The sequence below is a fragment of the Anas platyrhynchos genome, chromosome 33, assembly GCF_047663525.1.
Source record: "Anas platyrhynchos isolate ZD024472 breed Pekin duck chromosome 33, IASCAAS_PekinDuck_T2T, whole genome shotgun sequence".
Taxonomy (NCBI): domain Eukaryota; kingdom Metazoa; phylum Chordata; class Aves; order Anseriformes; family Anatidae; genus Anas; species Anas platyrhynchos.
The window spans coordinates 8,457,165-8,482,599 of record NC_092618.1 but is presented as its reverse complement, the minus strand read 5'-3'; the positions used below and the strand labels follow the sequence as shown (position 1 = coordinate 8,482,599).

The following is a 25,435-nucleotide window of genomic DNA, read 5'->3' as shown; positions in this document are numbered from 1 at the left end:
TCACAGTGCTGGGAGCTCCCTTCACATCGGCCACGCTAATGCTGAAATTCCTCCTGTCCTCCTCCCTGCCAGGCGTCCAGCCAGGTGCAGGAGCACTCCATCTGCCTCTTCCAAGACGTGGTGGAGGCTGTGCTGTGGCAAACGAAGAAGGAAATGAAGAGGACGGTGCACAGGAGCCTTCTCCCACTCTACTTTCACATGAGAGACCAGAGTGAGAGCGTAGCAAAGGTACAGATCTCAGAGCTGAGCAGTTATGTGGGCAAGGGTGTGCTGATGCCACAGGGTTGCTCTGGGGGATCTCTGGCCGGCAGCATGAGCTGCCTCCGATGGTGGCAGTCCCGTGGCCTTGCCTTGGCCACTGAACCCAGTGCACGCTGCCCCCCACCACAGCCTCCCATAACGCGCTGGGAAAGGCTCGCAGCCCTGCCAAGAGGAGGGGACAGAGGGTCTCCTTCCCAAGGCTGTGCTGCCATCTCCCAACCTCTGCTGCTCCGCAGGCCTCTGGGGAAGCTCTCGCCGTGGCTGCAGAGTTTCTGCGACGCAAGGAGCTGAAGCGCTTCGTCCAGACAAAACAGACATGGAGGATCGGGGAGTGCTTGGTAAGGACCCAACTTGGTTTGCTCCAGCTGGGCAAACGCGCCCGGCCAGAGCCCGCTGCCTGCAGCCGCATCCTCGCTCCCTTCCTGCCAGCACAGAGCCCCAGGGGGCTCTTCTGCAGGCCCCTCTGCCCTCCCTGCCCCCAGGATGCTGGAGGAGACCCTGGAGAGGGTGTGCAAGCCCCGTGACCCTGCGTTCTCTCTCTCTCCAGCTGCAGCAGGACAGAGGCAGAGTAGAAGAATACCTGCAGCAGAGCCAGCCCTACCTGAAGGCCACTCAGACCCTTGTGCGACTTGAGGCCGTCAGATTCATTGGTGAGCCCAGCCCCTGGGTCCCTCTTGGGGCAGCCTTTGGCAGCCCCAGGCACTGCCCTGTTGCCCCCAGAGCCCCCCGACTGGGCCCTTGCTCCAGGGTGCAGGAGGGGGCACAGCCTGGCTGGCCAGGCCAGGGGCTGCGCTGCTGGGAGCGTGCTGGGGAGCGGGGCTCTGATGGGATCTCTGTGTCTAGGTCTTGCTGCGCGCTACTGCAAGGACCAGAGCGAGGAGAAGCTGAATGAAATCCTCAGCGGTGAGTGAGGGCAGTGGGGGGTGTGCTAGGGCTGGGGGGACAGCGGCAGAGGCCCCCGTGCCTTGCCCTGCTCCAGGGAAATGCTTCGGGGCGGAGGAGCAATGCAGCCATAGGAACGAGGGAGAGGAGACGGGGTAGCCTGTGGTGTCAGGGAATGGCCTCCCAGCCTGGAGCTGGGCAGTGCCGCTGAAAGGGTTGAGTGTCCCTGAGGAAGAGTCAGGGGAAAGGGCAGTAAGGCTGACAGAAGGTGGGAGCCTGTTGTAGAGCATGCAACCAGGACGAAGAGGGAGATGAGACAGCCTACAAGCAGCTAGGAGCAGGGTCACGATTGCTAGCCCTTGCTCTCATGGGGAAGCACAATAGCGAGAGGAAAGAGTCCAGGAGATTCCTGGAGTGTGTGAATCCTCCCAAGGGATGGAGGCAGGTGGTGAGGGAACCAGCTTGTGAAGGTGCCCCACTTGACCTGTGGTGCGCAGGTGGGGAAGGACTGGTGGCTGCATTTGGGACATTGCTGAGCAGCAGCTTTCAACGGATTCCTTTGTCCCTCCTGCTCCTCCTGGCCTGGGGAAGAGTCGAGTGGGGCTGGCATGCTCTGCAGGGGATGCCTGGGGATCTCTGCAAGGAGTGGGTTTTCATCTCTGCTCTTCTTTCTTTTGCAGTCCTCCGGCCTTCAGAGGAAGACCCGGAACCCATGGTCCGTTCCCTGGCAGTTGAAACCACCGTGAATCTGACGTCAAGGCATAAGGCAATGTCAGGACGGAGATTTCCACTGCCGTGTTGCCGCTAGCCCCGCAGCAGTCCTCAAAAGAGCAATATATATATTTAATAGAACTAGGTTGTTGTCTCGTTATTCCAGCAGCTCCTTCACAGTGACTCGGTGCCATGACGCTGAGCTAACTTGGAGGCCACCAAGGACCCTGAGAAGTTCCCTCTGTTGCCCTGAGAAGGCAACTTCCTTGTGAGGGGAACAGAGGGCCCTATTTGTTAGCCTGACCCTACCCGTAGGGAAGTCTGCTGCCTCCCTGGGGCTAGGGTCATGGACGTTGCCAGAAAGCTTCCCAACCTGGTTTTCCCCTCTGATTACTATCGTCTTTTGATAGTCCAGGCCGGCAGTGATACTACTGAAGATAGAAGCCTGAAGACTATCGAGCGGGACTTTAGGGGACTGGGACGGGTAGTGGATGGAGTGGGAGTTCAGGTGGTGTTTTTGTCCACCCCTACAGTGGCAGGGAGGGGTACAGAGAGGACTCACGACTCACTGGGATCCACCAACTGCAACTCCTTCTTGCTGTCCTCTGTCAAACCTCTGTTCTCTACCACTAAGCTGTCCTCTGCTGGTCTCCTGTCCTCTGCCAGGCTGCTGTCCTCTACCGGGCTGCTGCCCTTTGACAGCAAGCTGTCCTCTGCTGGGCTTCTGTCCTCTGCCGGCAAAATGTCCTCTACCGGGGTGCTGTCCTCTGCCAGCAAGCTGTCCTCTGCTGGCCGGTTGCTGCCCTCAGAAGACCAGGTCTCCTGCCAGGCCAGCCTGGGCTGCCTGGGGGGCATGCCTCCCTCCTCATCAGATTCAGAAGGAGCCTCTGGAGTGGGAGAGTTCTCAAATAGAAAACGGAGGCTCCTTCGGGCAGGCGTGGGCTATGCTCGGGGACTCCTCGAAGGCCCAGTGCTCCTGCCCTGTCCGTCACTGCCGTGCACCGACGCTGAGGGTCCGAGCCACAGCTGCAGTCATATAAGGCGGACCCCTGGGGTGTCACCAAGGGAGGTCACCAAGGGTCCCATGTGACACGTGCCTGGGCTGGATGGGCCCCACCGGGCGCTGTAAGTTCGTGGGCGACACCAAGCTGGGCAAGGGGATCTGGACAGGCTGGATCAACGGGCCGCATCCAGCTGCGTGGCATTCAAGGCCAAATGCTGGGTTCCACACTTGGAATCATACAATATCCTGAGTTGGAAGGGGGCAGACCTGAAGGGATGAAAGACACGGTCTCCCGATGCCTCTTGAGCAGAAGGCCTTTATTGCCATTTTTCTCTGCTACATATACTTTCCCCGTAACCACATGCGCTGTCCACGCGCCCGAATCAGTCATACAATTCATTAGAGACCCTCAGCCACGCGCCTCAAGCCAGCCAGCAATTGACCACTGCGCAAAGCTCATCTTTAATGCTGTAGCCAAGTTAATTTATCTCCACCTTGTTCAAGTTTTTGTTACTAATGCCTAGTAAAAAAAGGGGCTTTAGGGCTTTGGGGCGACTACTTAAAGGATCAGGGGCACAGGTTGTGTTTGCCTCTGTCCTTCCGATAGGGGGGATCGATGCTGACAAGCAGACTCATCACATTAACACGTAGCTTCGGGACTGGTGCAACTGGTAGAACTTTGGGCTTGCTGATCATGGGAGGGTCTATGTGACACTGGCCTGCTACCACCAGATGAGATGCGCCTCCCTGTAGTGGTTTTACCTGGCAAGGTTTTGGTAGCACGGGGCCATAGGAGTGGCTTTTGTGAGAAGGATCTGGAAGCTGCCCCATGTTTGCTAAGGGCCCCTCTGCTGACCAGAGCTGAGCCAATAAGTCACAGAATCACAGAATCACAGAATTTCTAGGTTGGAAGAGACCTCAAGATCATCGAGTCCAACCTCTGACCTAACGCCAACAGTCCCCACTAAACCATATCCCTAAGCTCTACATCTAAACGTCTTTTAAAGACTTCCAGGGATGGTGACTCCACCACTTCCCTGGGCAGCCTGTTCCAGTGTCTAACAACCCTTTCGGTAAAGAAGTTCTTCCTAAGATCCAACCTAAAACTCCCCTGGCGCAACTTTAGCCCATTCCTCCTCATCCTGTCATCAGGCACGTGGGAGAACAGGCCAACCCCCACCTCACTACAGCCTCCTTTAAGGTACCTGTAAAGAGCGATAAGGTCGCCCCTGAGCCTCCTCTTCTCCAGGCTGAACAAGCCCAGCTCCCTCAGCCGCTCCTCATAGGACTTGCTCTCCAGGCCCCTCACCAGCTTCGTCGCCCTTCTCTGGACCCGCTCAAGCACCTCCATGTCCTTCTTGTAGCGAGGGACCCAAAACTGAACACAGTACTCGAGGTGCGGCCTCACCAGAGCCGAGTACAGCCCCCCGTAGCCACCCATAGCCCCCCGTAGCCCCCAATAGCCCCCCATAGCACCCTAGAGCCCCCTATAGCCCCCTATAGCCCCCCTAGCCCCATATAGCCCCCTGTAGCCCCCCGCAGCCCCCTATAGCTCCCCGCCGCCCCCCCCCACCCCCCCCAATTCTCCCTCCACCCCCCCTTATCCCGCTCCTCACGTTCCGGTCCACGATGTCCCGGCCCTGGCTGGCCAAGCTGCTGCCGTAGGCGGCGGCCAGGCTGGACACGGGCTCGGCCAGGAAGGCGGCGGCGGGGGGGGGCAGGCGGGATGCGGAGGACGCCGGGGGGGCCGCCGGGGGGGCCCCGTAGGCCCGGGCCGGGCCGTGGGGGGGGGGGGCGGCCCCGCCGCTGGTGTCGTCGAAGAGCGGCCGCGGCTCCGCCATCCGCGGAGGGGCCGGGCCCGGGCCGCGGCGCTTGGGGGCTGCGGGGAGAGGAGAGGAGAGGAGAGGGGGGGTCGGGGGGGATCGGGGGAGGGGGGGGGCGCCGGGGGTCCGCACCGAGCCCCGCCGCCGCTCCCGGGGGCTCCATGGCGCTTCCGCTTCCGGTCACGTGAGGAGCGCGGGAGGAAGCTGTTGGCGGAGCGGCGGGGCGGGGCCGGAAGTGGCGGTTGCCATGGGGACGGGCGCGCGGGGCCGTGACGTCAGCAAGGGTGTGATGTCAGCAAGGCCACCGTGCCACCAAGGTGATGACGTCACCAAGGCCACCACGTCACCAAAGCCATGATGGCAACCAAAGCCATGACGTCACCAAGGCCACCATGTCCCCAGGGCCACCACGTCCCCATAGCCCCCATGGCCCCATAGCCCCCACGGCCCCATATCCACCATGTCCCCAGCGCCATCTTATCCCCAAGGCCACCACGTCCCCAAGGCCACACGGTGGCCGTGGTGGCCCTAGGGCTGTCCCTGAGGTGTCGTGGCCATTTCCTGGCCACGGCGGCCATCTTGTCCCCAAGGCCACCACGTCCCCAGGGCTACCACTTCCCCAAGACCACCATGTCCCCAGATCCACCACATCCCTGTTGCCACCACATCTCCGTGGCCACCACATCCCCAAGGCCACACGGTGGCCGTGGTGGCCCTAGGGCTGTCCCTGAGGTGTCGTGGCCATTTCCTGGCCACGGCGGCCATCTTGTCCCCAAGGCCACCATGTCCCCATGGCCACCACATCCCCATGGCCACCATGTCTCCGTGGCCACCATGTCCCCAGGATGACCATGTCCCCATATCCACCATGTCCCCATGGCCACCACGTCCCCAAGGCCACACGGTGGCCCAGGGGGGGCTGCTGCTGCTGGGCACCCTGGGGCTCTGGGTGCTGGAGGGGGGGGCGTGGACCCTCGGGACCCCCCCCGGGACCCTCAACGCCTCCGGGACCCCGCGGTGGGACCTGGCCTCCGCCTTCTTCTTCTCCACCACCCTGCTCACCACTGTGGGTAAGGAGCCCCCCCGCCCCCAAATCGGGACCCCCCCTCCGAATTGGGACCCTCCTAAAGAACCCCATGGGCACCAGGACCCCCCCAAGGGCATTGAGACCCCCGGGACCCCCATGAACCCCAGGACCCCCATGAGCACCAATTCCCCCAGGACGCCTCTGAGCACCAGGCCCCCCCGGGACCCCCCCAAGAACACCGGGACCCCCATGAACACCAGGACCCCCGTGGGCACCAGGACCCTCCATGGCCCCCCATAGGCACCGAGCCCCCTGAGAACCTCAGGACCCCCATGGGTTTTGGGACCCCCTTTAGCACTGGGACCCCCAGGCCCCCCCCCAGCCCCACCAGGACCCCCCCAGCCCACAGAGCCCCCCAGTTCGCCCAGGACCCCCATCACCACCAAGCCCCCAACCTCCCCCCACCACCCCCAGGGGTCCCCCCTCCCCTTTCACTTACCGGGGGGGGTCCCCCCCCTAAATTTCCCTCCCCCCCCCAGGCTACGGCCCCGTGGCCCCCCTGTCCCCGGGGGGCAAAGCCTTCTGCTTGGCCTACGCGGCGCTGGGCGTCCCCTTCACGGTGTTGACGTTGGCGGTGGTGGCCCGGTGGCTTTCGGTGCCGGTCACCCGGTGGCCCCGGCGCTACCTGAGGACGCGGTGGGGTTGGAGCCCCCGGGGGGCCGCCGGGCTCCATTTGGGGCTGCTGGCGGGGGCGGTGGCGGGGGGCTTCGTGCTGCTGCCTGCCGCCGCCCTGTGGGCCCTGGGGGGCTCCGGGAGCTTCTTGGACGCCGTCTTCTTCTGCGGCATGGCCGTCACCACCGTGGGGCTGGGGGACGCGGCGGCACCGGAGGGGCACCGGAGGGGCAGCCCCCGCGCCACCTCTACCGGGTGGCCTTGGCCGGTGAGCGGGGGCGGGGGGTTGGGGGGGGGCGTTGGGGTGGGGGGCGTTGGGGTTTGGGGATCTGGGGTTGGGGTTATGTGGGGGTTGGGGCTATGTGGTTGGGGTCTTCTTGGTGGGGGGGGTCTTCATTGGGGTGGGGTCTTTATGGTGGTGGGGTCTTCATGGTTGGGGTCTTCATGGTTGGTGTCTCCATGGTTGGGGTTTAGGTGGTTGGGGTCCTCATGGTTGGGGTCTTCATGGTGGTTGGATCTTCGTGGTTGGGGGTCTTCATGGTTGGGTTCTCCATGGTGGTTGGGGTCTTCATGGTTGGGGTCTTTATGGTTGGGGTCTTCATGGTTGGGGTCTTCATGGTTGGGGTCTCCATGGTTGGGGTTTAGATGGTTGGGGTCTTCATGGTTGGGGTCTTTATGGTTGGGGTCTTCATGGTTGGGGTCTTCGTGGTTGGGGTCTTCGTGGTTGGGGGACTTCATGGTTGGGGTCTCTATGGTGGTTGGGTTCTCCATGGTTGGGGTCTCCGTGGTTGGGGTTTAGATGGTTGGGGTCTTCATGGTTGGGGTCTTTATGGTTGGGGTCTTCATGGTTGGGGTCTTCATGGTTGGGGTCTCCATGGTTGGGGTTTAGATGGTTGGGGTCTTCATGGTTGGGATCTTCGTGGTTGGGGTCTTCGTGGTTGGGGTCTCCATTGGGGTGGTGTCTTTATGGTGGTTGGGTCTCCATGGTTGGGGTCTCCATGGTGGTTGGGTCTCCACTGGGGCGCGGTCTCCATTGGGGTGGGGTCTTCATGGTTGGGGTTTTCGTGGTTGGGGTCTTCGTGGTTGGGGGACTTCATGGTTGGGGTCTCTATGGTGGTTGGGTTCTCCATGGTTGGGGTCTCCGTGGTTGGGGTCTCCATTGGGGTGGGGTCTTTCTGGTGGTGTCTTTATGGTGGTTGGGGTCTTCATGGTTGGGGTCTCCATGGTGGTTGGGTCTCCATTGGGGTGGGGTCTTCATGGTGGCGGGGTCTTCATGGATGGGGTCACCATGGCGGATTGGGTCTTCATTGGGGGGGGGTCTCCATGGGGATCTCTCCATGGGGTGGGGGTCTCCACGGGGGGGTGGGGGTCTCTGACCGCTGTGTCCCCCCCCCCCAGCCTACCTGCTGCTGGGGGTGACGGCGGCGCTGCTGCTGCTGGCGGCCTTCCAGCAGCTGCTGGAGCTGCACGGGGTCAGCGCCGCGCTGCGCCCCCCCCCGGACCCCCCCGAGGAGGACGGGGGGCTGCTGGACGAGGGGGGGCAATAAACGGGGGGCTCGAAGCGCGACGGGCTCGCTGTGGTCACTGGGGGGGGTTGGGGGTCCCAGATGCATGGGGGGGGGGTCCCAGACACATGGGGGGGGTCCCAGACACATGGGGGGGGTCCCAGGTCCAATAGGGGGGTTCCCGGTCCCATTGGGGGGTCACAGACCCATGGGGGGGGGGGGTCACAGCACCATTGGGGTGGGGATCCTGATCCCATTGGGGGGGGTCCCGAAACCCATGGAGGGGTCCCAGACACATGGGGGGCTCCCAGTCCCATTGGGGGGGGCAGACACATTGAGGGGGGGAGCAGATACATGGGGGGGGTCCCAGTCCCACTGGGGGGGGTCCCAAACCCATAGAGGGGTCCCAGTCCCAAGTAGAGGGGTCCAGACTCATGAGGGGGGGGTCCCATTTGGGGTCCCAGTCCCTGTGACACCACAGCCCCCCCCCCACCCGACCCTATTAGGATGAAAGAACTCCCCCCCCCCCAGCTCATTTTATAGAAAACCTTTATTCTGTAAAAATTGGGGGGGAAGTGAGGGGGGGCTCACATGGACGGGGGGGGAGGGAGCGGGGGGCCGGGCACCCCCATGGGCACCCCCAGGAGCACCCCCCCACCTCACCCCACAGCGGGCGGGGGGGGGATGCCGGACGGTGCCCCCCAGTGTCTCTCCATCCCCCCCCCCCCCCAGCTCCGATATATACAGACAATAAATACAGGGCCCCCCCCCCGGGATGGGGAGGGGGGGGCTCAGGCCGGGGGGCGCGCGGGGATGCAGCGGGGGGGTCCCTGCGCCGGGACAGAGCCGGGGGGGCAGAGGCAGCGGAAGGAGCCGGGGGTGTTGAGGCAGCGCCCCCCCCGGCACAGGGCGGCCTCCGAGCACTCGTCGAGGTCTGCGGGGAAAAGGGGGGGGGTCAGGGGGGGTCGGGGAGGGGGATTAAGGGGGGTTGGGGGGGATTTGGGGTGGGATTGGGGTGGGATTGGGGGGTTTTGGGGGGATTGGGGGAGATTGGGGGGGGAATGGGGTGGGATTTGGGGTGGGATTGGGGGGGGGGTTGGGGGGGATTGGGGTGGGATTGGGATTGGGGGGGATTGGGGTGGGATTGAGGGGGATTGGGATGGGATTGGGATGGGATTGGGGTGGGATTGGGGTGGGGTGGAATTGGGATTGTGTGGGTTTTGGGGTGGGATTGAGGGGGATGGGGATGGGATTGGGGTGGGATTTTGGTGGGGATTGGGATTGTGGGGGATTGGGATGGGATTGGGGTGGGATTGGGATTGGGGGGATTTGAGGGGGGATTGGGGTGGGATTGGGGTTTGATTGGGATTGGGTAGGATTTGGGGTGGGATTGGGGTTGGGATTGGATTTGGGGTTAGACTGGGGTGGGGAGGGGTTGCGGATGGGATTGGGGTGAGATTTGGGATGGGATTGGGGTGGGATTAGGATGGGTTTGTGTTGGGATGGGAAGGGATTTGGGGTGGGACTGAGATTGGTTGGGATTTGGGGCGGGATTGGGATTTAGTTGGGATTTGGGGTGGGATTGGGATTGGATTTGGGGTCGGACTGGGGTGGGAAGGGGTTGCAGATGGGATTGGGGGGGGTGGGGATGGGATTGGGGTGGGATTGGGATTGGGGGTATGGAATGGGCATGGGATCGGGATTTGGGGTAGGATTGGGGTAGGATTGGGGTAGGATTTGGGGTTGGATTAGGGTGGGATTGGGGGTTGGATTAAAGTGGGATTGGGGATGGGATGGGGTGGGATTTGGTCTGGGACTGGGGTTTGGGATGGGATGGGATTGGGATGGGAACAGGCTGGGATTATGCCGGGATCAGGCCGGAATCAGGCCGGAATCAGGCCGGGATTAGGCCAGGATTAGGCTGGGATCAGGCCGGGATCAGGCCGGGATTAGGCCTGGATTATGCCAGATTAGGCCGGGACTAGGCCGGGATTATGAAGGAATTAGGACGGGATCAGGCCGGGATTATTCCGGGATCAGGCCGGGATTAGGCCGGATTAGGCCGGGATTATGCCGGGACTAGGCCGGATTAGGCCGGGATTAGGCCGGATTAGGCCGGATTAGGCTGGGATTAGGCCGGATTAGGCCGTATTATGCCGGGATTATGCCGGGACTAGGCCGGATTAGGCCGGATTAGGCCGGGACTAGGCCGGATTAGGCCGTATTATGCCGGGATTATGCCGGGACTAGGCCGGATTAGGCCGGATTAGGCCGGGATTATGCCGGAATCAGGCCGGGATTATGCCGGGACTAGGCCGGGACTAGGCCGGATTAGGCCGGATTAGGCCGGATTAGGCCGGGATTATGCCGGGACTAGGCCGGGACTAGGCCGGATTAGGCCGGATTAGGCCGGATTAGGCCGGGATTAGGCCGTGTCTCACCCACGCAGGCCACGCGTGCCGCGTCCAGCCGGTAGCCGGGGTCGCAGGCGCAGGTGAAGCCCTGGGGCACCCGCACGCAGTGCCCATGCTCGCAGCCGCTCAGCACCCCGCACAGCTCCGGCGGCAGCGCCTCGTCCCGGGGGTCTGCGGGGGGGGGTCCCCGTCAGCCCCCTCCCCATAAAAAAAACAAAATCCCCCCCCAAAACCCCTCAATCCCGCCCCCCCCCAAACTCACCATCCTCGCTGGCTCGCCCCGGCCGCTCGGCCACACCATGGGGCTGGAAGAGCCACGGGGGGGGGTCCTGGGGGGCGCTGGGGGGGCTGCGGGGCCGGGAGGAGCGGGGGGGGCCCCGGCGGGACCCCTCGAAATCCTCCAAGTCCTCGTAGCGGGGGGGGGCGGCGTAAAGGGCGTCCCCGCGGGGGTCGTAGCCCCCCCCCAGCCCATAGGGGTCGTAGTCGGCGCGCAGCCCCGGGGGGGGCAGGCGGGGGCCCGGACCCCCAAAGGGGAGGGGGCCGTAGGGCAGCCCGTAGTGGGGGGGGTATTCGGGGCCGTATTCGTAGGGGGGGCCCAGCCCCGGGCCGGGGGGGCGCAGGACGTTGCAGAGGAACTCGAAGTCATCTGGGGGGGGGGGGGGGGGAGAAAAAAAAATGGGGGGGGGGGGCAGGTTGTGGGGTGGGGTCCTAAAAATTGGGGATGCTAAGGGGGGGGGTGTAAAGAGGTGGGGGGGCACTGTTATATGGGGGGTACCCAAGGGGTCTCCATTAGGGGGGGGGCGTTGTGGGGTGGTGGGAGGGGTTCCCATTATTGGGGGGGGCAAAGGGGTCCCTGTTATGGGGGGGGTCCAAGGGGTCCCAATCATGGGGGGGGTGTCTAAGGGGGACCCACTCTGGGGGGTGCCCATGGGGTCCCCATTATGGGGGTCTGGGGGGGGTCCCTATTGCTGGGGTAGGAGGGGGGCAGGGTGGGGGTCCCCCTGTGTGGGGTCTTGGGGACATGGGGACATGGGGACATGGGTATAGGGGATGGGGGGGTCGTGGGCATGGGAGGGGGCATGGGGACGTGGGCATGGGGGGGGGGACAGGGACATGGGGGGACATGGGGACACAGGGATGTGAGGCTATAGGGCCTTAGGGACATGGGGACATGGGGACGAGGGGACAAGGGGCCGTAGGGGACACGGGTGCATGGCAACATGAGGCTATGGGGCCACGTGGCTGTGGGGTCATAGGGACGTGGGGACATGGGGACACGGGGACATGGGGACACAGTGAGGTGGGGACATGGGGAGGTGATGTGGGATGTGGGGAGACAATGGGGGACACTGGGATGAAGGGATGTGGGACATGGGGACATGGGGACACGGGGATATGGTGACGTGGGACAGGGGGATGTGGGACAAGGGGAGGCGACGTGGGACATGGGGACACAGGGACACGGGGATTTGGGGACATGGGGGATACAGCGCCATGGGGATATGGGGACACAGGACGTGGGGACACGGTGACGTGGGACATCAGGATGTGGGACATGGGGACACGGGGACACGGGGATTTGGGGACATGGGGGATACAGCGCCATGGGGGTATGGGGACACAGGACGTGGGGACACGGTGACGTGGGACATCAGGATGTGGGACATGGGGACACGGGGGGGGCATCAGGGGACAGTGCCGGGACACGGGGATGGGGGGCCACGGGGACATAGGGCAGGGATATGGGGACACGTGGGGACAGGGCGACACGGGGGGGGTGACGGTGACACGGGGGGGGTGACAGGGGGTGGCCTCACCCATGGCGCGGGTGTCGTTGGTGACGCAGCGGCGCTGGGAGCCGTCCAGCACCAGGGGGGGGGCGCAGGAGCAGAAGTAGGAGCCCACCGTGTTGACGCAGCGGCCCCCGATGCACGGCTCCGCGTCCTCGTCCTGGCACTCGTCGTTATCTGGGGGGGGGGCGGTGGTGGTCGGCAAGGGGGTGGGGGGCACGGGGGGGGGGGCTGGAAGGGGGCTCGGGGGCTGGAAGGGTGCTCGGGGGGCTGAGGGCAGGGTGCTTGGGGTGCGAGTAGGGTGCTCGGGGTGCAGACAGGGTGCAGGCAGGGTGCTGAGGGTGCAGGGAGGGTGCACTCAGGGCACAAGTTGGGTGCTCAGGGTGCAGGTATTGTGCAGGGAGGGTGCACTCAGAGCACAATTAGGGTGCTCAGGGTGCAGGTAGGGCACGCTCAGGGTGCTCAGGGTGCTGGCTGGGTGCTGGAAGGGTGTGGGCAGGGTGCTCAGGGTGTGAGCTGGGTGCAGGCAGGGTGCTCAGGGTGCAGTCAGGGTGCAAGTAGGGTGCTCAGGGTGCAGGTAGAGCGCACTCAGGGCACAAGTTGGGTGCTCAGGGTGCAAAGAGGGTGCTCAGGGTGCAGCCAGGGTGCACTCAGAGCACAATTAGGGTGCTCAGGGTGCAGGCAGGGTGCTGGCAGGGCACAAGTTGGGTGCTCAGGGTGCAAGTAGGGTGCACTCAGGGCATAAGTTGGGTGCTCAGGGTGCTGGCTGGGTGCTGGCAGGGTGCTCAGGGTGCAGGCAGGGTGCAAGTAGGGTGCTCAGGGTGCTGGCAGGGTGCTGGAAGGGTGTGGGCAGGGTGCTCTCAGGGTGTGAGCTGGGTGCAGGCAGGGTGCTCAGGGTGCTGGCAGGGTGCAAGTAGGGTGCTCAGGGTGCAGGTAGAGCGCACTCAGGGCATAAGTTGGGTGCTCAGGGTGCAGACAGGGCACGCTCAGGGTGCTCAGGATGCAAGTTGGGTGCTCAGGGTGCTGGCTGGGTGCAGGCAGGGTGCTCAGGGTGCAGGTAGGGTGCTGGCAGGGCACAAGTTGGGTGCTCAGGGTGCAAAGAGGGTGCTCAGGGTGCAGCCAGGGTGCTCTTAGGGTGCTTTCTGGGTACAGGTTGTGTGCTCAGGGTGCAGGTAGGGAGCTCAGCGTGCTGGCTGGGTGCTCAGGGTGCTCTCAGGGTGCAAGTAGGGTGCAGGCAGGGTGCAAGTAGGGCGCACTCAGGGCACAATTAGGGTGCTCAGGGTGCAGGTAGGGCGCACTCAGGGTGCAGTCAGGGCACAAGTCGGGTGCTCAGGGTGCAAAGAGGGTGCTCAGGGTGCACTCAGGGCACAATTAGGGTGCTCAGGGTGCTCAGGGTGCAGGCAGGGTGCACCCAGGGCACAATTAGGGTGCTGAGGTCAGGGTGCTGGGGGTGCTGGGGGTGCTGGGGGTGCTGGCAGGGTGCTCAGGGTGCTGAGGGCAGGGTGCTCAAGGTGCGAGTAGGGTGCTCGGGGTGCACAGGGTGCTCTTAGGGTGCAGTCAGGGTGCAAGTAGGGTGCTCTCAGGGTGCAGGCAGGGTGCTCAGGGTGCTCAGGATGCAAGTAGGGTGCTCAGGGTGCAGGCAGGGTGCACCCAGGGCACAAGTAGGGTGCTGGGGGTGCTGAGGTCAGGGTGCTGGGGGTGCTGGGGGGGTGCTGGGGGGGTGCTGGGGGTGCTGGGTGCTCACCCACGCACTGCAGGTGCTCCTGCTCGTAGTAGTAGCCGCTGGGGCAGTAGCAGCTGAAGCCGGGGGCGGCGTTGATGCAGACCCCCCCCCGGCACAGCTGCGGCGCGAACACCCGGCACTCGTCCACATCTGGGGGGTAAGGGGGTAAGGGGGGGGGCGACGTCAGGGGGAGGGTCCTCGGAATTGGGGGGGGCACCCCCGAAACGGGGGAGCCCCTATATAGGAGGGGAACCCCAAAATAGGGGGGGTATTGCCCCAAAATAGGCGGGATGCACCCAAAAGGGGAGGGGCGTAACCCCACAAAATAGGGGGGGCATCCCCAAATTGAGGGGGCACCCTGAAAAATGGGGACATCCCCAAAATGGGAGGGGTGAGTCCCCCAAATGGGGGCCATTCCCAAATTAGGGGGGGTGAGTCCCCAAAATGGGGGGCATCCCATAAATGGGGGAGCCCCAAAACAGGGGTGGCATCCCCAAAATGGGGGGGCATCCCCAACATTGGGGAACCGCTAAATACAGGGGGGAGCCCCTGAGTAGGGGGGGGAGTCCCTAAACGGAGGGAGCCCCCAAATGGGGGGGGCCCCATCGCTGTGCCCCCCCCGCGGCCGCACTGACCTGCTGCTGAGCCCTGGGGCCCCGTGGTCTGGCCGGTCCCGTGGGGGCAGAGGGCTCGGTGCTCGGCTTGGGGGGGGGGACAGAGGTGTCACCCCCCCTGCACCTTGGCACCATCCTGACCCCATCCCCAGCCCATCCCTGTCCCCATCCACACCCCGATCCCAATCCCATCCCATCCCAGTCCTAATCCCTGGCAATACCCACCCCAATCCCAATCCCTTTACAATCCCATCCCCATCCCCATCCCAAATCCCATCACCACCCCAAACCCATCCCAATCCCTTCCCACCCCAATCCCAGTCCCATCCTCATCCCATCCCCATCCCATCCCCATTCCATCCCAGTCCCAATCCCAATCTATCTCAATCCCATCACCAACCCCATCCCAATTCCATCTCCACCCCCCCAATCCTATCCCAATCCCATCCCAATCCTAATCCTATCTCCATCCCAATCCCATCCCATCCCAGTCCCAATTGCAACTCCAATCCCATCGCCATCCCATCCCATCCCAAATCGCATCCCATCCCACTCCACTCCAATCCCAATCCCATCCCATCCCATCCCAGTCCTATCCCCATCCCTTCCCATCCCAGTCCCAATCCCCATCCCCATCCCCATCCCCATCCCCATCCCCATCCCCATCCCCATCCCCATCCCCATCCCCATCCCTATCCCCGTCCCCATCCCCAATCCCAATCCCCATCCCCAATCCCACTCCCACCCCAATCCCTTCCCACCCCATGCCATCCCCAATCCCCTCCCCCCCCCATAGCGTCCCCATGTCCCCACCGGTTCCAGGCGTGGGGCACGGCCTCGGGGGGGGGCAGCGGACCCCCCAGGCGCCCCCCACGCTGCAGCAGCACTGCTGCCGGCTGACGTTGGGCGCCAGCACCCCGCAGGCGGGGCTGAAGCACGCCGCCAAGCCCGGGGGGGCTTCCACGGCTCCGGGGGGGGCCGGAGGAGTGGGGTCGCTGGGGGGGGTCCCCCGCACGTCCCCGTCACCGGATCGAACTCGTGCCCCCCGTCGGGGCAGAGGCAGAGGAAGGAGCCGTCCACGTTCTCGCAGCGCGCCGCCCCGCACACCCCCGGCAGCGTCGCGCACTCGTCCACGTCTGGGGGGGAAACACGAAGGGGGGGGGCTCAGTGTCACTCTGGGTGTCCCCCCCCTGCTGTCCCCGCTGTCCCCGTACCCTGGCAGTGGTGGCCGTGCCGGGCGGCCTCGTAGCCCTGGTGGCAGGCGCACTGGAAGGAGCCGGGGAGGTTGTGGCAGGCGGCGTGGGGGCCGCAGCGGGACCCCCCCTCGGCGCACTCGTCCTCGTCTGCAAGCGGGGAGGTGACGTTTTTTTGGGGGGAGGGGGCGGTGGGGACATTGGGGGGGGGAGCGTGGAGCCGTCCCCCAAAAGCTCAGCCCCATGGGGGGGTCCCCACTGTCCCCCGATGGTCCCTGCTCTCCGTCTCCATCCTGACCCCATGGAGAAGCCCCCCTGCACCTCGACCCCATTGGCTTGTCCCCAGTGGCCCCATTGGCTTGTCCCCAATGTCCCCCATCGTTTTGTCCCCATTATCTCCCGTGGTGTTGTCCCTGATGTCCCCTGCTGCCCATCCCCATCCTGACCCCATAGAGAAGTCCCCCTGCACCTCGACCCCATTGGCTTGTCCCCAGCATCCCCGTTGTTTTTTCCATGTCCCCCATAGCTTTGTCCCTATTGTGCCCCATTGGCTTGTCCCTGATGTCCCCCATGCCATGGCCCCTCAGGGTCCCCTCAGCCTCTCCGTACCCCCATCCCCATCCCCGTGCCCCAGTCCCTGTCCCCATGGCCCCATCCCCGTCCCCATGGCCCCATCCCCGTCCCCATGGCCCTGTCCCCATCCCCATGGCCCCATCCCCATCCCCATGGCCCCATCCCCGTTCCCATGGCCCCATCCCCATCCCCATGGCCCCATCCCCATCCCCATGGCCTCATCCCCGTCCCCATGGCCCCATCCCCATCCCCATGGCCCCGTCCCCATCCCCATGGCTTCATCCCCGTCCCCATGGCCCCATCCCCATCCCCATGGCCCTGTCCCCGTCCCTATGGCCCCGTACCCTCACACCCCCCGCCGTCCCGGGGCCGGTAGCCGGGCTGGCAGGGGGGCACGCAGCGGTAGGATCCGGGCAGGTTCTCGCAGCGCTCGGCCCCACACAACTCGGCCCCATGCTCCTGGCACTCGTCCACATCTGCGGGGACACCGGGGGGACCCCAAGCATGGGGGGGGGACAAGGTGGGGTGGGGGATGATGGGGACCACGGCCCCGGGCAGGATGAGCCCCGTGCGCATCACAGCCCTGTGTGCGGGTTCCCATCCCTGTCCCAGTCCCCATCCTCGTCCCGTTCTGGTCCCTGGACCTGTCTCCATTCCCATCCCATCCCCAACCCCATCCCAATCTCACCCTAATCCCATCCCAATCCCACCCCCTATTTTCATCCATTATTGGTCTCCATCTCCATCCCCATCCCAATCCTGTTCCAATCCCACCCCCATCCCCATTCCAAACCCATTCCATCCCCATCCCAGTCCCAGTCCCAGTCCCAGTCCCAGTCCCAGTCTCAGTCCCAGTCTCAGTCCCAGTCGCAGTCGCAGTCCCAGTCCCAGTCCCAGTCCCAGTCTCAGTCCCAGTCCCAGTCCCAGTCCCAGTCCCAGTCCCTATTTTCATCCATTATTAGTCTCCATTTCCATCCCCACCCCAATCCCATCCCCATCCCATCCCATCCCATCCCAACCCATCCCATCCCCACCCCAATCCCCTCCCATCCCCCTCCCATCCCCATCCCAATCTCACCCCAATCCCATCCCCTCCCATCCCCACCCCAATCCCCTCCCATCCCCTCCCATCCCCATCCCCATCCCAGTCCCAGTCCCAGTCCCAGTCCCAGTCCCAGTCCCAGTCCCAGTCCCAGTCCCTATTTTCATCCATTATTAGTCTCCATTTCCATCCCCACCCCAATCCCAATCCCATCCCCATCCCATCCCCATCCCATCCCCATCCCAATCCCACCCCAATCCCATCCCCTCCCATCCCCATCCCATCCCCATCCCATCCCCACCCCAATCCCACCCCAATCCCACCCCCTCCCATCCCCATCCTAGTCCCAGTCCCTAAACCCATCCACTATCGGTCTCTATCTCCATCCCCACCCCAATCCCAACCCCAACCCCAATCCCAATCCCCATCCCCATCCCATCCCCACCCCAATCTCCTCCCATCCCCATCCCCATCCCATCCCAATCCCATCCCAATCCCATCCCAATCCCCTCCCATCCCCACCCCAATCCCCTCCCATCCCCCTCCCAATCCCACCCCAATCCCATCCCCTCCCATCCCCATCCTAGTCCCAGTCCCTAAACCCATCCACTATTGGTCTCTATCTCCATCCCCAACCCCAACCCCAACCCCAACCCCAACCCCAACCCCAATCCCAATCCCAATCCCAATCCCAATCCCAATCCCAACCCCAACCCCAACCCCAACCCCAATCCCAATCCCAATCCCAATCCCAATCCCAACCCCAACCCCAACCCCAACCCCAACCCCAATCCCAATCCCAATCCCAATCCCAATCCCCGCTCACCCTCACACCCCCCGCCGTCCCGGGGCCGGTAGCCGTGCTGGCAGGCGGGCACGCAGCGGTAGGATCCGGGCAAGTTCTCGCAGCGCTCAGCCCCACACAACTCGGCCCCGTGCTCCTGGCACTCGTCCACATCTGCGGGGACAGGGCCACCCTCGCCGCCAGCCCCAGGGTGGGGGGCACCCAAAATCCCCCCCCCCCAACCCCCCAGCCCCTCACCGTGGCACTGGGCCCGCTCGGCGTCGGTGCGGAAGCCGGCGGGGCAGTGGCACTCGAAGGCGCCGTCGGTGTTGGCGCAGCGGCCGCCCCGGCACACGTCCCCGCGCTGGCACTCGTCCACGTCTGGGGGGGGACACGGGGTGAGGACGGGGGGGACATGGGCACGGGGTGGACGTGGGTACAGGGGGGGGACACGGGGGCAGGGGGGATACGGGGAAAGAGGGGGACACAAGGGGCTGGTGGCACCCCGTGGTACCCGGATGCGTGGGTGGGCGGTGGAGGGGTGGGGTGGGATGGGATGGGACTGGGGTGGGATTGGGATTGGGATGGAAATGGGGATGGGGTGGAAAAGGGATGGGATGGGATTGGGGTGGGATTGGGATTGGGGTGGAAAAAGGGTAGGATGGGGATGGGATTGGGGTGGGATGGGGATGGGATTGGGATGGGGATGGGGACTGGGGTGGGAATGGGGATGGGATGGAGACAGAGATGGGATGGGGGTTGGGATTGGGGTGGGATGGGATGGGGACAGGGAGAGACATTGGGATGGGATAGGATGGGGATGGGATTGGGATGGGGATAGGATTGGGATTGGATGGGGACATGGATAGGCACGGGGATGGGACTGAGTAGATTAACTGGGACTAAAAAACCGCAACTGGAATAGAAACCACAATGAGAATGGGGACTGCAATGGGACCGGGATGGGTATGGGGACGGGGACAGGGACAGGGACAGGGACAGGGACCGGGACCATGCCGGGCTCTGACCAACGCATGCGGTGCCCTCGGGGGTGCTGGCATAGCCCTGGGCGCAGAGGCAGCTGTAGGAGCCCTCGGTGTTGAGGCACTCGCCGTGGGGGAAGCAGAAGTCGCCCTCCAGGCACTCGTTGACATCTGTGGGCAGATGGGGGCCGTGGGGGGGCCGTCGGGTGTGGGGGGGACACGGCACCATCCCCACGCCGCCCCCACCACTCACCCGCGCATGGCGCGCCGCCGGCACCCACCCGGTATCCGCGCCGGCACTGGCAGTGGAAGGAGCCCTCGGTGTTACTGCAGCGGCCGTGGGGACCGCAGGGCGAGCCCGTGGCGCACTCGTCCACGTCTAGGGGGTGGCACAATTAAGGGTTGGCCCCCCCCTCGGGGGGACAGGGGGGACGTGGGGGGACGCGGGTACCTGCGCAGCGCCCATGGTGCAGCTCGAAGCCGTCGCGGCACGGCCGGCACTGGAAGGAGCCCGGCGTGTTGGCGCACTCCTGGCCGGGGCAGGCCAGGTGGTTCTCGCACTCGTCGATGTCTGCGCGGCACGGAGAGGGGGCGGCGGTGGTGGCACCGCGGGGAGGGCGTGGGTGGTGGCACCACGGACGGGGACACCACGCATGGGGACACCACAGATGGGGACACCACGTATTGGGAGGTTATGGATGGGTTCACCATGGATGGGGACTCCATGGATGGGGACACCACGCATGGGGACACCACGCATGGGGACACCACGTATTGGGAGGTTATGGATGGGTTCACCATGGATGTTTAACCCCGTGGCTGGCAACACTATGGCATGGTGACCCCATGGCTGCTGACCCAATGGATGGTGACCCCATGAACGATGACCCCATGGGTGTTGAACACGCAGATGGTGTCCCCATACCCTTGGTGTCCCCATACCCTTGGTGTCCCCACACCCCGGTGTCCCCACACCCAGTGTCCCCACAGCCCGGTGTCCCCACACCCCCGTGTCCCCGCTCACCCTGGCACTGTCCCGTGGGCGTGCTGGCCTGGTAGCCGGCCGGGCAGACGCAGCGGTAGCCACCGGGCAAGTTCTCGCAGCGGCTCTGGGCGCAGGGCGAGGGGCTCTGGGCGCATTCATCCACATCTACGGGGACACGGCCACCTCAGCCCCATCCCCGTTGTCCCCATTGTCCCCCTCTGTCCCCCCCCCGTCCCTGCTGACCTTGGCAGTCGGTGCCGCCGGGGCCGGGCCGGTAGCCGGGGCCGCAGACGCAGCGGAAGCTCCCCACCGTGTTCTCGCAGCGGCCGGGGGCGCAGGGCCGGGGGCTGCGCCGGCACTCGTCCACGTCTGGGCAGGCGGGGGGACGGACGGCAATGGGGACAGACGGACGGACAGGAGCGGGGACGGATGGAGAGGTGGGTGGGAGGGAAGGGGGAGAGGGGAGTGGGGAGGTGGGTGCGCGGGGAAATGGGGGCAGGGGGAAATGGGGGCACGGGGAGGTGGGGGCATGGAGAGATGGGTGGGTGCGTGGGGAAACGGGTGCATGGGGAAATGGGGGCAGGGGGAAATTGGGGCTTGGAGAGGTGGGTGCACGGGGAGGTGGGTGCACAAGGAAGTGGATAGATGGGGAAATGGGTGCACGGAGAAATGGGTGGGTACATGGGGAGGTGGGCGCATGGGGAAATGGGTGCAGAAGGAAATGGGTGCGTGAGGAAATGGGTGCATGAGGAAATGGGTGGCTGCACGGGGAAATAGGTGCACGGGGAAACGGGTGAGTGCATGGGGAGGTGGGTGCATGGGGAAACAGGTGCACAGGGAGGTGGGTGCACAGGGAAATGGGCGCACGGGGAAATGAGTGCAGGGGGAGGTGGGTGCACGGGGACATGGGTGCCCAGGGAGGGGCCGGGCGCCGCTCACCGATGCAGTGGGTGCCCTGGGTGCTGAGCCAGAAGCCGGGGTGGCACAGGCAGGTGTAGCCGCCCTGGCGCGGGACGCAGCGCCCGGGGCCGCAGATCCGCGGGTTCCGCTCGCACACGCTGCCGGCGGCTGCAAGCGGGCACACGTGAGTAACACATGTGTGTGCAAACGGGCAGGCGTGCAGCTGTGCACACCTGTGCAAACATGCACGCATGCACACTGTGCACGTGTGTGCAATCAAGCATGCATGCAACTGTGGACATGTGTGCAAATAGGCATACAGGACACATGCACACGTGTAGGCGTGTGTAAGTAGGCATTGTGCACACGTGTGTAAGCAGGCATGCATGTAGCCGTGCACACGTGTGCAAATAGTCATGCATGCAAACCGTGCACACGTGCACAATATATTTAGCTGTGCATGCATGAGATGCACACGTGCTACTGCAGCTGCATGCAGCTGGGCAAGCCTGCAATGGTGTGCACACGTGTAACACGCACGTGTGTAACTGTGCACGCCTATAACTGTGCACAAATGAGACTGAATAAATGCAAATTGCACACGTAACTGCTTGCACATGTAACTGAGCACACGTGCACATGCAACTGCACACATGCAGCCATGCAAGCATGCAACCATGCACAAGTGCACAGCCACATGCACACACGTGTGACCTTGCACGCCTGTGCTGAGATGTGTATGTGCAACGGCGCAGAGCGTAACCACACGTGCAAAAAATAAAATAAAATGCACGCACACAGCTGCACACAGTGCAACCCTGCGCACATCTGCAACCATGCATGCGTGCAACGGTGCACACACGTGTGCAGCCGTGCACAAGTGCCCCAGCCCTACCTGGTGCCGGACCCTCCGGGCCGGGTGGCGTGGGGAGGGGTCCCAGCAGCCCCAGGGTGGGTCGAGGCACGATGACAACCTCGGGGGCTGGTGGTGGCACCTCGGGGATGCGCGGTGGCACCTCGGGGACGCGTTGTGGCACCTCGGGGACGTCTGGTGGCACCTCGGGGACACGTTGTGGCGCCTCAGGGACCCGCTGTGGAACCTTGGGGACATGTGGCACCTCAGGGACATGCGGTGGTGCCTCAGGGACACGTGGTGGCACATCAGGGACATGTGGTGACACCTCGGGGACACGTGGTGGTACCTCGGGGATGCGTTGTGGCACCTCGGGGACACGTGGTGGCACATCGGGGACCCGTGGTGGCACCTCGGGGACACGCGGTGGCACGTGTGGGACGCGTGGTGGCACCTCAGGGACGCGTTGTGGCACCTTGGGGACCCGCGGTGGCACCTCGGGGACAGGCGGTGACCTGCTGGGGGGCGGCCGACCGGGGCGCCAGCGAGCTGTGGGGCAGAGCAATGGGGTGAGGGGGGGTCCTGGCAGCCGGGAGGGGTGGGGGGGGACAAAGCGGGGGGGACAAGGGGCTCACGGGCGGCGGTCCCAGCTGGGGAGGGGACACGGGGACGCCCCAGGGGGACACGGGGCAGGTCCTGGCCCAGGTAGCGGGTGTTGTAGTGCAGGTCGGAGGCCGAGTAGTGGTAGCCGGGGCCGGCGGGGCAGATCTCCTTGAACCCCTCTGCAATTGAAGGGGGGGGAGGGGGTGTCAAAATGGACCCCCCCCCAAAAAAAATTACCCCCCTCCCCCAAAAAAAACCCCCCTCCAAAGGGTGAGCCCGTGGCTTTGGGTGCAAATCCCATGAAACGGAGGCTCCCCAAAGGGTTTTTGTTTTTTTTGGGGGGGGTCCGCCCTAAAGGGTTTTTTTTGGGGGGATCCCAAGGGGTTGGGGGGGTCCCGGGGGGGCTCACCGGAGCCGAAGGGGGGGCAGCGCTGGCACGCCGGCCCCCAGGCCTTGCCCACGCGGCTGCAGCAGCAGATCTGGCGGGTGATGTTGCGCAGGGTGGGCAGCGCGCAGCGCCCCTCCCGCAGCACCCGGTAACATGGCCCCCGCGCCTCCGAGATCACCTGGTGGGCTGGGGGGGGGGGGGGGCGGGGGGGTGGTACCGGTCACCCTAATCCCAATCCCAATCCCAATCCCAGTCCTAGTCCTGGTCCTAACCCCAATCCCAATCCCAACCCCAATTCCAATCCCAACCCCAATTCCAATCCCAACCCCAAAACCCCAATCCCAATCCCAATCCCAATCCCAATCCCAATCCCAGTCCTAGTCCTGGTCCTAACCCCAATCCCATTTCATCCTGTTCCCATCCCAATCCCACCTCATCCTACTCCATCCCCATCCCACCCCAATCCTTTCCCCTTCCTCTTCCCTTCCCTATCCCCTCCCAATCCCAATCCCAATCCCAATCCCAATCCCTATTCCATTTCAGACCACCCCCATCCCCATCCCATCCCCATCCCCTCCCAATCCCAACTCCAACTCCAATCCCAACCCCTACTCCCTCCTCACCCCATCCCCATCCACATCCCAACCACAATCCCAATCCCAACCCTAATCCCAATTCCAACCCCAATCCCAATCCCTACCACAATTCCAGGCCTTGCCCCGACCTCAACCCCAACCCCAATTCCAATTCCAATCCCAATCCCAGCCCCAGCCCCAGCCCCTGCCCCAACCCCAATCCCAATCCCAATCCCAATCCCAATCCCAATCCCAACCCCAACCCCAGCCCCAACCCCAATCCCAATCCCAATCCCAACCCCACCCATAATCCCAACCCCAACCTCATCCCCAATCCCACCCCCAACCCCAACCCCAATCTCAACCCCAACCCCAACCTCACCCCCAATCCCAATCCCAATCCCACCCCCAATCCCATCCCGATCCCAACCCCAATCCCAATCCCAACCCCAACCCCAATCCCAGCCCCAACCCCAACCCCAACCCCAATCCCAATCCCAATCCCAATCCCAATCCCAACCCCAACCCTACCCATAATCCCAACCCCAACCCCACCCCCAACCCCACCCCCAATCCCATCCCGATCCCACAGATGCAGCTGCTCCGGGACGAGTCCAGGATGAAGCCCTCGTGGCAGAGGCAGGCGAAGCTGCCCCGGGTGTTGGTGCAGAGCCCGTTCTTGCAGAACCCCCCCTCCTGGCACTCATCCACATCTGGGGGGGGGACGCACACACACAGGGTGGGGGTCAGCACCCCAAAACCCCCCCCATCCCCTTTTAACCCCCCCAAAAATAAATCTCCCCAAACTCACCCACGCAGGAGCCGTTGGCGCGGCGGAAACCTTTGGGGCAGGGGTGCTGCCCCACGGCGGGGGGGTTCGCTGCAAATGGGGGGGGGGGAGGGGGGGACAAAGTGAGCCCCCCCCACACACCGCAGAACCCCCCCCAACCCCATAACCCCAAAAAAAACCCCGCTGCCTTACGGGGGTCGGCGTCGCAGGGCTGGCACTCGTGCACCCCCCAGGCCACACCGGCCCCCCGGCAGCAGATGTCCTGGGTGCGCAGACCGGGCAGGGGCGAGCTGCACTGCACGGGGCGGGGGGGTCGGGGGGCGCCGGGACCCCCCCCGTGTCCCCATGTCCCCCCCCACGTCCCCATGTCCCCACCTGGATCCCCAGGTCCCCCTCCGTGTCCCCACCACGTCCCCAGCCCCACATCCTCGGCCACCTCCCCGTGCTCACGGTGCCATCCCCATGTCTCCACCCCAATGTCCCCATCCCCATGTCCCCATCCCCACCCCAATGTCCCCATCCCCATCCCAATGTCCCCACCCCAATGTCCCCATCCCCATGTCCCCATCCCCACCCCAATGTCCCCATCCCCATCCCAATGTCCCCACCCCAATGTCCCCATCCCCATGTCCCCATCCCCACCCCAATGTCCCCATCCCATCCCAATGTCCCCACCCCAATGTCCCCACCCCAATGTCCCCATCCCCATGTCCCCATCCCCACCCCAATGTCCCCATCCCATCCCAATGTCCCCACCCCAATGTCCCCACCCCAATGTCCCCATCCCAATGTCCCCATCCCTGTCCCCATGTCCCCATCCCCGCCCCCAAGTCCCCATCCCCATCCCCATGTCCCCCATCTCCCCAGGCACAACTTGTGGCCATTTCCTCAAGTCCTATCATTAGTTATCTGAGAAAAGAGGCTGACCCCCTCCTCATCACAACCTCCCTTCAGGAAGTTGTAGAGTACAATGAGGTCTCCCCTGAGCCTCCACTTCCGCAGACCAACCACCCCCAGCTCCCTCAGCCGCTCCTCACAGGACTTGTGCCCCAGGCCCTTCCCCAGCTTTGTAGCCCTGCTCTGGGCACACTCCAGGGCCTCGATGTCCTTCTGGTACTGAGGGGCCCAAAGCTGAGCACAGCACCTGAGGGGCGGCCTCACCATGTAATACACAATAAATGTTTGTTCATTGTCTTTTGTATTATAAAAACAAGGAGTTCTGTTTGAGGAGCAGGAGTTGCAAAAGATCCCTGCTGAAGTAAGGAGCTGTATAATACTTGGCTAGACACTATGAAAATTCTTTTGCTTAATGTAACAAAAAAGAGAACCCCCTCCCCTTCT

General features: G+C 64.2%; 2 protein-coding genes across 2 annotated transcripts; both read right to left on the bottom strand.

Moving 5' to 3' along the window:
- Positions 1-1,700: 1,700 nt before the first annotated feature.
- On the bottom strand, positions 1,701-4,917 carry LOC140000354 (protein YIF1B-like). The gene is made up of 3 exons (XM_072030223.1): positions 4,813-4,917; positions 4,474-4,736; positions 1,701-3,124 (listed from the first exon to the last, which is right to left on the bottom strand). Exons 1-3 carry the CDS (start codon positions 4,841-4,843, stop codon positions 3,092-3,094), a joined length of 327 nt encoding a protein of 108 aa, XP_071886324.1. The 5' UTR covers positions 4,844-4,917; the 3' UTR covers positions 1,701-3,091.
- A 5,617-nt stretch (positions 4,918-10,534) lies between these two features.
- LOC140000204 (latent-transforming growth factor beta-binding protein 4-like) lies at positions 10,535-16,182 on the bottom strand. The gene is made up of 6 exons (XM_072030002.1): positions 15,640-16,182; positions 15,239-15,561; positions 14,447-14,512; positions 13,833-13,961; positions 12,116-12,265; positions 10,535-10,944 (listed from the first exon to the last, which is right to left on the bottom strand). The coding sequence occupies exons 1-6, from the start codon at positions 15,948-15,950 to the stop codon at positions 10,535-10,537; spliced, it is 1,389 nt and encodes a 462-aa protein (XP_071886103.1). The 5' UTR covers positions 15,951-16,182.
- Positions 16,183-25,435: the final 9,253 nt, after the last annotated feature.

Excerpts from the sequence above, each read along its gene's own strand:
- LOC140000354 (XM_072030223.1), bottom strand. The coding sequence starts at position 4,843 with ATGGAGCCCCCGGGAGCGGCGGCGGGGCTCG. Across the intron at positions 4,737-4,812 it reads GGGAGCGGCGGCGGGGCTCG|CCCCCAAGCGCCGCGGCCCG; the intron begins GTGCGGACCCCC and ends CTCTCCCCGCAG. Across the intron at positions 3,125-4,473 it reads GGGACATCGTGGACCGGAAC|GTCTGCCCCCTTCCAACTCA; the intron begins GTGAGGAGCGGG and ends TCATCCCTTCAG.
- LOC140000204 (XM_072030002.1), bottom strand. The coding sequence starts at position 15,950 with ATGGGGTCGAGGTGCAGGGGGGCTTCTCCATGGGGTCAGGATGGAGAC. Across the intron at positions 13,962-14,446 it reads GCCCCAGGGCTCAGCAGCAG|ATGTGGACGAGTGCCGGGTG; the intron begins GTCAGTGCGGCC and ends CTTACCCCCCAG. Across the intron at positions 10,945-12,115 it reads CAACGACACCCGCGCCATGG|ATGACTTCGAGTTCCTCTGC; the intron begins GTGAGGCCACCC and ends CCCCCCCCCCAG.